General features: G+C 41.6%; 3 protein-coding genes across 4 annotated transcripts; 2 read left to right on the forward strand and 1 right to left on the reverse strand.

Moving 5' to 3' along the window:
- The first annotated feature begins 3594 nt into the window (after positions 1 to 3594).
- LOC136520619 (protein transport protein SFT2-like) lies at positions 3595 to 7584 on the forward strand. Its single transcript, XM_066514191.1, has 5 exons — positions 3595 to 3938; positions 4623 to 4890; positions 6214 to 6318; positions 6611 to 6729; positions 7145 to 7584. Exons 1-4 carry the CDS (start codon positions 3745 to 3747, stop codon positions 6719 to 6721), a joined length of 678 nt encoding a protein of 225 aa, XP_066370288.1. The 5' UTR covers positions 3595 to 3744; the 3' UTR covers positions 6722 to 6729; positions 7145 to 7584.
- Positions 7585 to 7696: 112 nt separating this feature from the next.
- On the forward strand, positions 7697 to 10188 carry LOC136520618 (fructose-bisphosphate aldolase 5, cytosolic-like). Its single transcript, XM_066514190.1, has 3 exons — positions 7697 to 7855; positions 8825 to 9507; positions 9598 to 10188. Exons 1-3 carry the CDS (start codon positions 7828 to 7830, stop codon positions 9961 to 9963), a joined length of 1077 nt encoding a protein of 358 aa, XP_066370287.1. The 5' UTR covers positions 7697 to 7827; the 3' UTR covers positions 9964 to 10188.
- A 137-nt stretch (positions 10189 to 10325) lies between these two features.
- Positions 10326 to 15257, reverse strand: LOC136520617 (E3 ubiquitin-protein ligase RGLG2-like). Of its 2 annotated transcripts, none has more exons than XM_066514189.1 (12): positions 14661 to 15257; positions 13937 to 14201; positions 13454 to 13538; positions 12774 to 12914; positions 12559 to 12672; positions 12223 to 12320; positions 11997 to 12076; positions 11785 to 11890; positions 11568 to 11695; positions 11230 to 11458; positions 10742 to 10798; positions 10326 to 10651 (listed from the first exon to the last, which is right to left on the reverse strand). In XM_066514189.1, exons 2-12 carry the CDS (start codon positions 14153 to 14155, stop codon positions 10571 to 10573), a joined length of 1338 nt encoding a protein of 445 aa, XP_066370286.1. In that variant the 5' UTR covers positions 14156 to 14201; positions 14661 to 15257; the 3' UTR covers positions 10326 to 10570. The 2 variants fall into 2 exon arrangements, with proteins under 2 accessions (XP_066370286.1, XP_066370285.1); XM_066514188.1 differs by having other exon boundaries at positions 14921 to 15256.
- Positions 15258 to 16248: the final 991 nt, after the last annotated feature.

Consider the following 16248-nt stretch of genomic DNA (forward strand, 5'->3'; position numbering starts at 1 on the left):
CGACTCCATCGAGTCCTCCAGCGAGGACTAGAACCGCAGTGCCGGTGGCCCAGGTGCTGTATCACAGTCGGGCTGTGAGGCCGCGTCCCTCACGGCAGGCTGCGACCACCGACGCCAACGACCGCGCATCGTCGACATCCGTCATGGACAGCAATGACAATGCCTCCATGGTCCGCTCACACCCGCTGCTCAACCGTAATATCCTGGATCCTGGTGCGACTCGACGATGGCCACGGTTCTAAGTGATCGGATCCACGAACTGACAAAGCGGCGAAGGGATAAGGCGGGTTTTAATTTGCTTTGCTCTTAGCGATGAAGGGATAACACGGTTTTGCTTTGGTCTTCTTTTTTTTTACCATGTTCTACTTTGACTTGTGCTCGAGGTACTGTTCTGTATGCCATATTAGCACGAAATTACGAATGGCAATACATGGATGATGTTTCTAGAACGGTCAGAAGATTAATTTGGAGGTCAGATCGGCTATAGTCCCTAGATTTATGGGCTGGAATGTAATGAAAAATATTTTTTTTAATCCTTAACATGTCGGCCACTAAATTCTTGTCAATTTTAATTAGAGATTAGAATTATAGATTTTTAGTTATCCTAAAACAAAATCACGGAGCATGATTTTTATCGGTAACAACACATGGATAATAGAAAAAATTAATGTTGTGATATATTTCCGTCTAAATATCTAGTGTGCTTTGTGATGTATTTTAATATATCGGTAACAACACATGGATAATAGAAAAATTAATGTTGTGATATATTTCAATCTAAATATATATGCGTTTGTGATGTATTTTAATTCAATAAAGGGTTTAATAGAATATTGACATATTATTACCAATATTAACTTCTAGAATATTGACATATTATTGCCAATATTAACTTCTACTATAGATGCCGTGGTCATCCTAACATAAATTATAGATTTCAAATTTTATAGAAAGAATAAAACATAAATAGATATGTATCATTCTGGTCATCATTCCCATTAATGTTAAATAGGCATGTTTGCTAGCCTACTAATAAATTGGGTTATGTCAGTATTATGTTCTTCAGGTTTCCCCATATCCATCCTGTTCTAGTGCAATCTAATTGACGATGAAACTCTTTACCTACGTGTTCGGTTGTTCCTGATGACGAAGTTGGTGCAGCATCTGGATTTTGAGCGGACTTGTGGGCAAACATGAGATGGCCCCGTTCGGCTGGCAGAATTTTGGTTGAAACTGGTTGAAAAAACACTTGTTCTGGCTGAATTGTTGTGAGAGAAAAATACTGTTCCGGCTGAAAAAAGAAGCCGAACATGCCGAATATGGGGTAAGCCAAACGGAGCCCAATGAAAAGACAGAACCTGTATATTCAGTTGTCTATTTTGTGCTGCAGACGGACAATTGTACTACATCGTCAAAATTTGGCGTGGGTGAAGGAATTGCTAATGTTGCTGAAAATCCACCCATGCGTTGTAAAGTTATCACTGTACATTTGTGAAAATGTTGCATCTGATACTGTGGCTGGTTCAGCATCACAATACTGAAAATTTGGGGAAATAAGTTCACAGGAAAAAAAATCTCTGATGTAAAGCGCCAAATTCTTGCTTCAGACTCCAATGATATAGGCTTGTAAGGGCAGTTCCAGTGGAATAACTAGGATGATATCTATGACATTATTAGAATGCTAAGTAAGCAAAACGATTATATAACTTAGAATTAAGGAAGAGAGAGAAGAAAATGATTTCTTATACAATAAACTATATTTATATGAGAAATAAGATAGATGTGTGATAGGTAGATGATAGAAGAGAGAAGACAAGTGAATTTGTTGAAAAAAGTTTTGTAAAAACAATTCATTAGGAATATAGTTCTATGGTAGTGTCAAAGTATGACAATTATCCTATAGTTTTTTTTGGTTGGTACTGCCCTAAACTGCTCGGGTCTCTTTGGATGTTGCTAATTTTAGCAAGCTAACTATTAGCACATGCTAGCAAACTTTCATTTAATAATTTGTGCTAATAGATCTATAGATGGTGACATGGTCTATTAGCATATCTAGTTTGGGTACATACTTCAAATCTTAGGGACACGTACAACCCACAGGACAACTTGCTTGTACAATAAGGTTTTTTTCACCTCACGTACATATGACTTATATAGTGGTCAATCTGTTTAACTAAATTGTTTAATGCTTTAATGTATCTATGATCAAGTATGAATATGATTTTTATATATCCTTGTTGATACAAAACAGTCAAACATAAATAAGATGAAGATGATTACCATATTATATAGAACCATCAATATAAATGATATATTTATGTGTAAAGTAATAGAACTACTATTTAGCAAATGACTATAGAATAACTTATTCTATGGCCACTTTGAGTTACGATAATTACTATACTAATTTACAAGATTATAGTAACTTTTTACTAAGTGATTTGCTATAACATTACAGTAAATATCCCAATGTGTTGTAGTAAAACAACTATCGTAAATATGTATTCACTTATCGTAAATTAGTATAAAAATTATAGTAAATAGAGGTGGCTATAAAATAATTTATTTTGTAGCTGTAATTATATAATTATGTTTCTAAAATCAAATAAAATGTAACAAGATTACATAAGTTTCGTCTAGCTTTTTTTTTTTATTTCGGTAGCGCTGGCACTAAATCATAATAGGATTACATTAGCTTACTATAAAATTTTATAAATTTTGAGCTTATATGTGGCCCACATTTTTTTTAAGTTATAGGGCTAAAGCCCCCGTGTTTCAACTATAGTCAAAAGATGCAAAATCCATTACAGCGTACTGGATGCTTGTTCATCCTGAACTAGTCACATAAAAGAAAATAGATCCACCTCTCAGAGACAAAAACAAAAAACGTCCGCCTCACAAAGACCGGAACACCTAAAGAAACCGCATCTCTCATAGACAGGAACAACTAATAATGAAACAAAACAACAATTCCAAACTATTGTTAAAAAAACCTTCCACCCAAAACTCTGAAGCCTGGTGACCACTTCTCGCTGTCGTCTTTTAACTTCGATTGCGCCTCTACCTTGGTCTTTCCAAACTTCTCAGAACTAAGACATTATCAGGATGATCTTGAAGCTTTAGTTGCGCAGCCATAAGTCCCTTCTTGCTGAAATCTTGATCTCCTCCATCCAGAGTTTCATAAGATCTTTCTTTCATGGTGGGCACAAAATTATTCAGTTATGTAGAAACCCAGCTCATAAGCATCTCCATGCTTTTCCAGCCACTTTTCTAAAACACAAAGTTTATTTCTATGTTTCTAAATACTCTAAAGAACTGCAGAGGTAACAATAGTACGGGTACCATATTTTTAATTTTTTTAGCCAAAACTTTCTTATTGCGTAGCCTACAAAAATATCATGACAGAAACAAAATCATTTTTAACTCCTCAACAAAAGCTTTGCTAGCGGTGAAAATTTTACTGTAGTGTCAGCTGATATGAATAAATTGCCATATTATCGAGCACAAAAATTTCTACAGAAATATAAACTAAAAGTTTCACAAAATAATCTATATTATTAAATAAATTAAATAAATATAAAAAAAACATCAGGCTTCGGCCCGCGGCCGGCGGATACCCACTGGCCACTGGCCCACTGCCATGCCTACATCGGCTCACACAGTCACACAAAGGCCCCGCATCTCCTTTCTCCCGTCCCGTGCGCTTTTCTCCAGCCTTGCTCCCTCTGGTGCTGTGGGCCCGACATGCAGGCGTGGTTCTCCTCCGGCCCCGGGCCCTCCTCCTCGTCGGCGGCGTCCTCGTCGCAGCCGTCGCTGCTCGCGGAGTGGAACTCCTACGCTGCCGCCCGCTCCGCCGAGGACGCGGGCGATGGCTTCGGGATCGACATCGAGGCGGCCGTCCGCTCCGCCAACGACCGCGTCGCCGGCACCTTCGGCGTGTACGTAAACCCCAGGCTCTTCATCCCCCTCTCTCTTCTCGCCGCTAGGGAAGCGCTCAGTATTCTCCTCCGCCCTGCGCCATAGGATCAGAGCTAGTAGCTTAGTTCTGCTTGCAGCTGGACTGCAAAATTGAAGGGATCGTAGGCGGTTCTCAAATCATCTCTGCGCGGAATGTGATGTATGGGTTTGATTTGAGTTGGTTAGTCCGAAATCGTGAGGAGAGCACGAATAGTTTGCCGCTCCAGAGCTCGAGATAGCATAGACAGGTGCATGACAAGTTCCTGTTGGGCTCTGAAGGAAGGGATCTTGGCCAACATCTGTTTTGCTTTCCCATGATAATCTCCAATTGCAAGTGGGGTTCTTGAACCAACGAGAGCAAATTTCTTTAGGTCATGTACATTCATGGCTTTAGCCAATGTCACCGTAGGAATTTGTGTTTTGACAAATATTTCCTGAAGATTCATGTTCAGCTGCTTAAACATTTGAGCACATCTGGCATTCGGTTTATTTGTTTTGTTAAGCTGGGAAACAGGAAAAGGCCAATATATAGGGTAAAGTAAAGTAAAGGAATATGCATAAAAACTGGCCTTGACTAGCCTCTTTCTATTTAACCTTCATAAGGACATTTGCTTTGAACCTTGATTTTTTTTAACTAATTTGTTCTGCTATTCTTATCTGTCCAGGGTCTCAAAAGGTGTTAAAGGGTTGCCTGACAGCTTTAAGTCCACAACAAGCAGTGTTCCATCTGGCAGATCTCTCATGTATTTCGGTCTGTTTCTTGCTAGTGGTGTATTCCTAGTTTTCATCGCATTCACGATATTTCTGCCAGTCATTGTGATAATGCCACAAAAGTTTGCAATATGTTTCACGGTGGGATGTGCCTTCATAATTGGATCATTCTTTGCGCTGAAAGGGCCTAAGAATCAGCTCTATCATATGATTTCCAAAGAGGTATAGCGTATTTCGTATTGCAAACTTTTTCGTCTCATACTCTCATAAGCTTTGACTTCTCACTATGAATTATATGAAGTTCTCCGTGACATTTCCTGTACTATATTTGTCCTGTTAATTTTTATTTCATTGAACTGGGCATACTATTATTCTTGTCATTCATTGGTCTCATGATGAAGGTTTGCCACCAAAATTTGCCTCACCAAAGATTTGGCAAGCAAAAGTTGACAAAGGTTGGGATTTTTTTTGTGCCAAACATTTAGTAAGCCAAATGTGTGATGTTGTCAAGTTTTGGAAGCAAACCATGGCAACCAAAAAGGCAAAAACTTAGCTTGCCTTGATTTTGTCAGCCAAAATTTGGCTATCAACCAATCAGGCCCTAAATTTTCTTGCACAAATACTATTTATAGCTATCTCATCAAGTTTGTATTGCAACGTATTCATATCGTTGAATTATTTATAATTTGATAAACTATCAAGTTCGTGTCCAATTGTCAAACTGTTATGATCATGAACAGAAACACCAGCCCTAGCATGCTGGTAGGCTCACCTGGTCTTCTTATCTTACCGCTACCAGTTATGCGCAATTTTGTGTGGCATAGCCTACACTACTTTTGTCTTGTTAAAAGAATTACACAATGAACTGAGCATATTATTATTCTTGGCATGTAATGATCTCGAAATGAAGAAAAAAGGGGGCAATATCTAATACGCCACTGAAATTTCTTGTAAAAGTACCATTTAGGTACCTCTCCAGAGATCATTGTACTGTAAAAAGGAATTCACATGACCAAGTTTCTTTGATATCATAGCATATCATATCCTTGGTGTATTGATAATTTGATCCCTTTGATAAACTATCAAGTGTTTGTCCAATTGTGGAACAGTTATGGTGGTTTACAGAAACACGGTCCCTAGCCTGTGGGTAGAGTTACCCGACCTTAACAGAAAGCCAAACCTGTAGATGCATTGACAATGATTGGTACCTTATACTTGATTTGGCAAAGAAATGCTCTATATAGGTCCTGAGTGTGCTTTGTTTTAAGTTAAGAGATATTAGCATGCATGGTAATAAGTTTCTGTTATATTAACATGCAACCGTAGTGAATTTATCCTTGTAAGCGTAATATGCTTCTGTTAGCTTTATCTTATAACCTGCTTCCACAATTTACAAGATCACTTGCTGACCTTGGTGTACCATGTTTGTGGATACATTATTAGTTGATGACTTATATCATGAGTTCATATGCTGATCTTTCAATCTTCTGTCAAGAACCACACATTTGTGCTAAATTTCCTGGAATTGATTTCCTTATTTCACAGAGATTACCTTTCACCGTGGGATTTGTTGGGAGCATGGTTGCTACCATCTACGTGTCAATGGTGCTTCATAGCTACATACTTTCTGTTTTCTTCTCCGTGCTTCAGGTGATAACATCCTCTTTGCACTTTGCAATCCTCTTGCACAGTGCTATTAGACTTCCTTATGCAACAGGCACCTTCATCCCTTTCAGCATAAGTAGGAGTAGGACCGTCCTCTGTTCTTCCTGCTAGCTGATAGGAACTAACTTTGAAGAGAAACCTTATTTTTTGAATAAGCCATAGAACTCTTGTACTCAGTCTGGAGCTTTCTTATTTTCTGGTGACTGTAGTTGTGAGCTTGACCCTGTGATGATGTATAATGGCTTTGAACTAAGAAACTTTTCTCTTATTTTTTCAGGTCCTTGCTCTAGCATATTATGCCATCTCATACTTCCCTGGTGGATCTGCTGGAATGAAGTTTCTATCATCCGCCCTTGTGTCCTCAGTGTTGAGATGCTTTGGGCGATGAGTTCACCTGTTAGTTGCTTTCACCATCTATTTCATCCTGTTACACTTTTGACTTTTGTTCATATTGACTTAGAGATCGATAACAGTGACTGCAGGCAGTGTCTGTCAAGATATTTGCATGTAACTTACCCACCATATTATATAATTATATTACATCTATGAATGCTCCTCCGATACCAAAACCTTTGTTGTTTGGATAGACTTGAACAACTGTCAAGAAATTTAACTGTGAAAAAGGGTGCAACGCTTAAAGACAATAATCTGCCATTAGGTAATCTGGGAACTCTAGACAGGATTCTTTTTGCATGGCATGGCAAATCATTTTATGTAATAAGTATAACCATGCAATATTTTTTTCCTTTCTAATTCTGATGCCATCTGTTTGTACTCATTTTAGATGGCTGTAATCTTTTTGCTTCTGCAGGACTGCATCTTTCCTGTGCTGATTGCAGAATTTCTAGTTCTAGCAGGACTGCGTATCGTTATAAATTGTGCAGCTTCATTACTTCCAGAAGTCTGATGCCATTTTGAAGCACTGAACTCAGCTATTTGGTAACTTGATGATTTTGAGGAAAGGATGTTGCTGGACCCTCCCAGCACTTGTCAGGAGAAATAGAATGTAGCCTGCATATTGAATTATTGGGCACACCAGTTTGGTCTAAAGTTACATTGTACAAAATATATCACTAAACTACTGGGCCACAATCTATGCTCATGGCAGAGGAGCGAATTACATGTATGCTTCATGTTCTCATACTATAAACTGATCCTGTCCCTACATTCTCCTTGCGGGGATAAAGTCCACATCGCCACCACGTGTTTAGTTCCCTGTCTTGTTTCTTTCACTGTAAAGAAAGAAAAGAAATTGCGAGCACGATTTCGTCAGAATTTGAATTTGGGTGGCGCAGTGCGGCTCCCCTATCCGGGAACGGGTGATGAGGATTCCAAGGGCCCATGCGGCCATGAATCACGTATATCCCCTCACCGTGGACGGTTTGGTTTTATAAAAGGTGGCCACTGGAAAAGGCGCTGCTCTCTCTGCGGCCACACGCGTTTGGATTTTGCTCCTGCTCCCTTGATCCACATCCACTTCTGAAAAGGGTCACCATGTCTGCCTTTGTGGGGAAATACACAGGTTCTTGCTCGCCTTGAATATACTTTTGTATGCCTTTTTAAAAGTCACACGTTGGTGACGCTTCAGTCTTAAAGATTATATTTCTGCATGTAAGAATCTGTTTGTGTAGCAGTTTGTGTCGTGCTGGTACGCGCTGAGTTTTTTTTAACAAATTCTAGGCTGTTTCTAAGAAATTATACTGAAAATTCCTGTTGAATTCCTGTGTTTGAAACAAGTCTTTATCTTTAGGTTGAAAAACGCAGTTTCGTCTGTCGATACAGCTGTTTGTACTACTATATAAATGAAGACGCATTTTGAATTGAAGTTCTGTATAAAAGAAACTAGGTCCTGTTATTAAAGTGTAGGTCCATCGTTAGATAATAGGCCTGAACGTCGACTAATTGAAAAATTCTTTTTTTTAATGAGTTCTACTTATCAATTAGCCTATATTAATTTTAATTAAATTATAATTAGTTCATGTTTAGGCTTTGTATCTCAAATAGGGACTAAGGTTTAGTTTAGTCTATCCAAACCCCCAGCAGTTGGTGCGCGCTCCGCTGTGACGGAATATAAACAGTGGTAAATACTATTTGTGAACAGGAAGAAACAGTAGGAACCAGTGCTGCCCTAGCTGTCAGATGGAAACAATAGGAATCAGTGTTGAACAGCAGAAAATAGTAGGAAACAATGGCGTGAACAGTGACGAACAGTGGATGAACAGCCTCAGATGGCCTGGCTGTCCTCGGATTTTACGTTATTGTCCTTACCCATATTCGGCAACCGAAACAGTATTTTTCTCTCACAGCAATTCAGCCACGACAATATTTTTCAGCCAGTTTCAGCCAAGTCTCAGACGAACGAACGGGGCCATTATTAGTAATATAATATGGCGAAATGGTGCTTTTGTAGTTATAAATAGCTGCAGTATATAGACGCACCGTTCAATCGCTTGAATTGTACATACAGTATATAATTCGCGCGCGCGCGCAGATGAGCTGATCAAGACCGCCAAGTACCTCGCAACGCCGGGCAAGGGCATCCTGGCCTCCGACGAGTCGACGGGCACCATCGGCAAGCGCTTGTCCAGCATCAACCTCGAGAACGTGGAGTCGAACCGGCAGGCGCTCCGCGAGCTGCTCTTCACGGCGCCCGGCGTGTTCGACTACCTCTCCGGGGTCATCCTCTTCGAGGAGACGCTGTACCAGACGACCTCCGACGGGACGCCGTTCGTGGACGTGATCCGCGCCGGCGGCGCCGTCCCGGGGATCAAGGTCGACAAGGGCACCGTCGAGATCGCGGGCACCAACGGCGAGACCACCGCGCAGGGCCTCGACTCCCTGGGCGCGCGCTGCGCCAAGTACTACGAGGCCGGCGCGCGCTTCGCCAAGTGGCGCGCCGTGCTAAAGGTCGGCCCCGCGGAGCCCTCCGAGCTCGCCGTCAGGCAGAACGCCGAGGGCCTCGCGCGGTACGCGCTCATCTGCCAGGAGTTCGGGCTCGTGCCCATCGTCGAGCCCGAGATCCTCACCGACGGCGCGCACGACATCAAGACCTGCGCCGCCGTCACGGAGCGCGTCCTCGCCGCCGTCTACAAGTCGCTCAACGACCACAAGGTCCTCCTCGAGGGCACGCTCCTCAAGACCAACATGGTCACCCCCGGTTCCGATAGCCCCAAGGCATGTCGCTATGATCGTCATTCTTGCAATCTTTTACTACCAGAGTACCAGCCCATGCCCGATCATCATATTTCATTCATGGATTTTCAGGTTGGCGCGGAGGTGATAGCGGAGTACACGGTGGCGGCGCTGCGGCGCACCGTGCCGCCGGCGGTGCCCGGGGTCGTGTTCCTGTCGGGCGGGCAGAGCGAGGAGGAGGCGACGCAGAACCTGGACGCGATGAACAAGCTGGAGGTGCTCAAGCCCTGGACGCTGTCCTTCTCCTTCGGCCGCGCGCTGCAGCAGAGCACCCTCAAGAAGTGGCTCGGCAAGAACGAGAACGTCGCCGCCGCGCAGGCCACCTTCCTCGTCCGGTGCAAGGCCAACTCCGAGGCCGGGCTGGGCAAGTACACCGGCTCCGCCGACGGGGACGCTGCCGCCTCTCAGAGTTTGTACGTCAAGGGGTACAAGTACTAAGGCGCCACTGCCTCACCAGTGGAATCCACCAATCCTTGTGTCCCACGTAGCAGCGCTCAATTATCTATGTCCTACATGTGTGTTTGTGTACTAAAAATTCTCTTCCCTTCGTCCGGCTCCTATTTGAGCCAAAAAACACGTTGATCTATTTGCAGCTCGCAATGTACAGTAATATTACTGGAAGATAAGTGCAATATATGGATGTGACCAGACCATCTTAGTGAAGCTTTGATTCATGGGGTCGTTGCATACAAAATGCATATTCCGGAGCTCAGAAATGGCAATATTTTTGTTTCACAATATCCATTATCTCATCCAGAACTTTCCTGCTGTTAAACTTATTTACTTAATAACAAAAGATATAAAGGAAAAGGAGGGAAAATATGTACATTATTTTCTGGTGCATTTTCTTTTGGCATAAGTACTGTAGCGAAACTACTGAGACAGTGACACCACTCACCAGCACTATAACTAATAGGAGTTCTTATATGCCAGTGCAGTAAGACTAACATACCAATTACAAAATGAAGCACGATAGCAACAAAGCTGGTTCTGAACATTTTGCAAGGGAGTCTGTTCCAACATTTTCCAATCCACAGGCATCAAATCAGTAGAGCCTGATCCTTGTGGTTATGTGCTGCTGGCATAGAGGGCAGCGCTCCAAATTTTTCCCGCATTCATAGCAAGTCTGTATGCACATGTATGTTAACAGCCTAGAATGCACAACAGTAAATGTCTAGTAAGAACATAGAGTATAGTTTGCTAAAGGTTCTCGCACCTGATGTCCACATCCAAATGCAAGGTCCTTCGATTTATACATGCAGATGGGGCACAGCTGCAGGAAAATGGATCAAGCCTCTTAGTTTGTAGTGTGCAGAGAACATATGTTTTAGCGCATATTTCATCAGTATATAGAAACTCAAAACCTGGAATAGCCTTTGTTTCAGTATTTGGAAACCATTATTATGGTTGCAGAATGCAAATATATGTGTCCAACAACTTAACTACAATAGCAAGCTTACGACTATTATGGTCGGTAGATCAATGGAACATAAAAAGGTACAAGTGAACTGAGAAAAAGTCAAATTAGACTAGGCCATCGTACTCTACTGTAGAAGTTAAAGCAACAAAATGCAAGGGCCCATACAAATAATCCTAATAAGATGTGAGAGCACAGGTAAAGATCAAATCTCCAGTATTGAAGCTTAGCTTTTCATTTGGGCATGAAATGGTGGGGAATGGTAAAAATAAGAAAGATATACGTACAATTCTGTCCTCTAAAGCTCTTTCTGATGCATAAGTGTCAGGTCTCTTTGGGGCTGCAGGCTGCTGCTGTTTCAAGCTCTCCGAACGTTGTTGAAAGCCACTTGTCTGTTGGTCAAAGCTACTTGATCGCGAATAAACACCAGACTGTTGGCTAAAGCTAGTAGACCGTGAATAAGCAGTCCTTGTTGGTGGTGGCAGAGCAATTCTTGGATTTATTCTTTGGCGGCGGCTGAAGTAGAAAAAAAGGCAATAAAGTGATCAAATAGCACATTGTTGCTCAAAGCTCAAAATATAGTTCTAATTTTGTCAGTATAGTATTGGGAAGCCATATTAGATACCCTAAGAGTTGGAGATCAAGTGTTGCTTTGTACTGCGTAGGGATTTCCATCAGCGCTGACAATGCAAATTCTGCCTCCTTTCTGTCAGCTGCTATGCTCTTTGACATAATCTCCGTGAAATTCACAAACTGCATAAAATGAAGATTTCTTCCATGCTTATTCATTTTTGAACCAGAATATTCTGTTGCATATTAGAAATAATCTGTAGAACAATCACCTGGAAATTGTCAAATGACCTAGCAGGTATATTGTCATCAAACTGGTGCATCATGTCCCATGGTCCATCACCAACCCCGACAAGAACAATTGACAAGGGGAACTGGCTGATTTTTTCAAAAGATAGATGTTATTCTGTGTTTGCCTTATTGCGACAGTAGACAAGGTACAACGTGAAGGTATTATTTTCAAAACCCCAATAAGATACAGTACCTTGCTCTTACTATTGCATCAATAGTATCCCGCTCCTGTGGACTTAATTGTCCAGATTGTGTATCGACACTTCGGGTAACCTATAACCAGAAGTTTTATCCAAGTGAAAAAAGGATAGCCAATCAAAATGTTCCACTAGAGAAGAGCTTTGCTGACAACCACTTGATGATAAGAAATAACAGGTGACTTAAACAAAGGCAAAAATAAAATGATAATGTTCGCCAACCTGTCCATCCGCGATTATCAGAAGAACATGATATTGACCACCAGTGCTGTCAACAATTCCAATTGCTGTCTCAATTATCGGAGCGAAAGATGTAGGACCTGTTACAAAATTAAAACTATACACACTTTAGCATGCACTTCTCTCCCTGACAAACTACTAAAATTTTAGCTACCATGTTTTAGTACCATACTACCATGTAATAAATAGCTAGTTATAATTTGATGTAAAATAGCAATTCTGCTCCTTTTCTCTTTTTATGAAAGAACAAACTTGGTTTTGGCTCAGAAAAACAAAAGAGAGAGAAAAGCCATATACATAAATCTTCACTAAACAAACCTGCTAATCGAAGAGTTGGAACGATTTCTCTGTATCTGTCTAGCGCCTCTTCAAATCCGTTGCATGGGCGGTTCTCTGGGTAAAAGCTGAATACCTCCTGATCATGAGTTGATGCTGCTCAGAAGAAAACAGAAGCACAAGATAAACACTGTGCTTTAAACATGTTATTGAAAACTCATCAAGTGATCATCAGAAAAAGGCAACTAAATGATTACCGTCACCAAATCCGAAGCAGGGAATCAAATTATCTTCATCAAATGCTGAAAGTGTCCTTCCAATAATAGATATAGCTTGCTCATATGGGTTTGGAGTGTTTCCAATATCATGCAGGCAGCGACGGTTAAAGGAAATTTTACCTAACATAGACTTTCTTGTAAGTTAAATGAAAACCGAAAGTATTATGATCCAACATGGATTTTTTTGTGCATGCTTAAACTGAAAAATAGTATGATTCTACAATTGTTTTTTTTTCATGTTCAAACTGAAAAGTAGTATGATTGAACAACAAATAAAGGCAACAGTTATCAAATCAAAGCAACATGAGTTTTGTTGAGGTGTCCTTTGTACAGTGAGACAATACTAATTGTCAGCTTATCCTTTTCTTTTGAAAAAATCCTTTCTCTAACATGGTTTCCTTTAAACAATAGAAGAGAAGTTAGCATGTCACTGGGAGTACAGGTAAACCGATTTCTTCAATAATAGTAAACCACAAGCTTTGTCATACAGGCAAAGGCAACTAGATCTGAAAAGAAGGTTTGCCCCTAAAACCAGGCAAACCAAGAAATATTCTAGTAGCTTAGTGTGTAAATTGTAATGAGTACCAGTGCAGCACAGAGTAAACATAGAGAAGCACAAGTATGCATCTAACAAAAAAGGGGGAATGTCATCTGCTAACCTGTCCATTCATTGCTCTTTGTAAAATCAATGCCTACAATAAGATTTGAAGATTCAAGACCTGCTTGTGCCAAAGCTTCAGTCACCTGTAACAGTACAGAACCATAGAAAAATTGGTGTAGTTACAACCTCAGGTTCACAGTACTCAGAGAGGAGATAGTGCGCAAGACTATAATAGATGTCCTATCTGACTGGGCAGTGAGCACTGAAGGAACTGAAGCAAAGTATGCAATCTTCATATTACTTAATACATGGTAGTAACAAGTACAGTGAAGAGAGTGCGGCAATACAGCCCTTGTAGGAATATTTTTGGAAAAAAGATTCCTATAAACATAGTTTATTCCAAAGTTCACAAAGGATGATTGAACCAAAAGATGAACAGTGCCATTCTACCAAGCTAGAGGAAAACACAAACCAAAAGTAACAATGTAGATAAGAGAACCAGTAAAAGATGAGAGGCCATGGCATTGCCATCAAGACATACCTGACTCAAAGAACGATAGTCATCCCCAATCCTGGAATACTTCCTCTGCAACCTTGCCGTTGTTTCTGGCTGTACATTGTTCTCTGAAGAAGGTGCATACCTCGAGCTATAACTGGAGGACGTATTTCCAGTGTTTCTCGAGTTATATCCCGATGAAGTACTCCCGTAATCATAAGAGTAGCCATATCCATATGAAGGCTTGGAGTTCTTTTGCCCCATTCCTCAGCTTGTGCCTCTGGATGACTCCAACGCCCAGATGAGCTTCCTGGTAAATAAAGGGAAGAAAAACATCAATGAACACAGACACCAAAGTAACTGAAAGGATTCGGAAAAAATATCTGGAATAAAGCATACAGTATCTAATTTAGGAAAAACAGCTTTCTCAAGAATTTTTTCAACGGAACTTTACCCATCAATTTTACAAGGAAACCTTTTGAAAGATGCTCATGGCTGGGATTCCGTTGCCAATAATGGGCATACTTCCTACCCTACAGCATCTACAGCATCATTAACCTCTTTCCATGGTCAAAATTTCTCTTTTGCGAACTTTCCATGGCCAATATCGAGTATCGACCATTTTTGTAAGATTGAAAAAACACGTGGGCCAGTTCCTATACAAACATTGACGATATCGAAGATTCGAAGGGCGTCTGGACGAAATTCGATTTCGGCATGGCATATATATAGGAAACATCAAATACTAACGAACACCGGACGAACTCACCAGACTCGATCTGATCCACAAACCGCCTAAGCCAACCGAGAATTCGGCGTCCTAGCCAAGAGGAAAGAAAAGGAGATGACGCCGGAGGGGATGAGAGAAGTGGGTACTGGGGAGGGGATCAGGGGAGGTGGGTGGATTGGATGAGGACAAACTGCTGGCGTGAGATATCGGGACCGCGTAACAAGAAAACCAGCGCTACTCCACAAGATCCGACCACGGAATCAGCAATCCACGTGGGGCTCGGGCTCGGGCTCACTCACCTCCGCTCTTGTCCCGTACTCCCGTGCCGTCCAGGAACGCGCGCCTCTGCTCCCCTCCGCGACGAGGGCGAGGAGGAGGAGGAAGAGGTCGACGGGACTGAGGTGGGCAGCGCACCGGATGATGAAGCGAGGCGCAAGGGGCTAGTCACACCGCACCCGCAGCGGATAGAATACTATAATCGGAGGAAAAAGCCCGCGGGGAAGTGAGGTCAAGTCAATTGCTCAAGCCGGAGGCAATGCGATGCAATGCAATATTGCGGCGGCGGAGGTGGAGTGGAGAGGTTTCTTGTCCGCCGGGTCTCTGACCCCGCTGCTGGGAAAACGACGCACGGCGGAGGAAGCTTCGGCGCGGGAGAGGGCAACGATAAAATTGCATATTTAGGACCGCATACAACAAGCAAACATCGTTTTTATAAAAATAACCCTTAAAACATTAGTTTCTTGATTTTCATGATATTATATGTATGAATTTTTTTCATTTAAATACATGTATTTGTTTCTTAAAGTGACCATTTTACCCCTTTAGTCATTTAGATGACATTACTTTGGTTTTTCTGGGCTGGCCGCCTGCCGCCGCCGAGTGGTTGGCTTGCCGCTGCCTTGGCTCTGTGATCTGGAGCAGTATCAAAAATTCAAAAACCTCAAGTAGAGCACTACGCATGTTACAGATTTCCTCTCTGCTAGGACTCTAGGAGCTAGCCCTCGCCCCAGCAAGCAAATAAGCAATGCACAGGACCATAATTTAGCACCATGAATGCTCCTCTAATAAAAATGAGCCATATGCAATTACATATAATAGATAACACCATGAATTTAGCACAAACAAGTACATCTCATAAATCCATTAATTTAGCATAAACAAATTCATCTCACAAAACCATAATTTTGTTCCAAACGAGATCCAAGTCATATGAAATAAAGCATGAGTTTATACCTCATCAAAGCTAAAAAATTTCATCCAATATGTAGCTTTCTCTTTGAAGTCATCTTTTTTGGTGCAGACACGGTAGGCATCCTCACAAGACTACTGGTGTCGGTTTGTGAAGAGGTGCCCTCTCCTAACAAGAACGCAAGCATGCTGCACATAAATACAGTACGACAATTAGATGCATGAAAAGAATTAGTATATGGTAAATGTGTTAGTATTCCTTACCTTCTGGTGATCCTTTCTGGACTATCTCGTAGTCGGCCTGTTCACTGGTTGGTTTCTGGACTGGTTTGGGCTGGCTGGTGCTGGTTTACTGTGAGAAAACACTGTTGGCTGGCTGGTTTGGGCTGGCTGAAACCAACAAGCGAACAGGCTGAGTATTTCTTCTCTAGTTGGCCTC

This window comes from Miscanthus floridulus, chromosome 18 (assembly GCF_019320115.1).
Source record: "Miscanthus floridulus cultivar M001 chromosome 18, ASM1932011v1, whole genome shotgun sequence".
Taxonomy (NCBI): Eukaryota; Viridiplantae; Streptophyta; class Magnoliopsida; order Poales; family Poaceae; genus Miscanthus; species Miscanthus floridulus.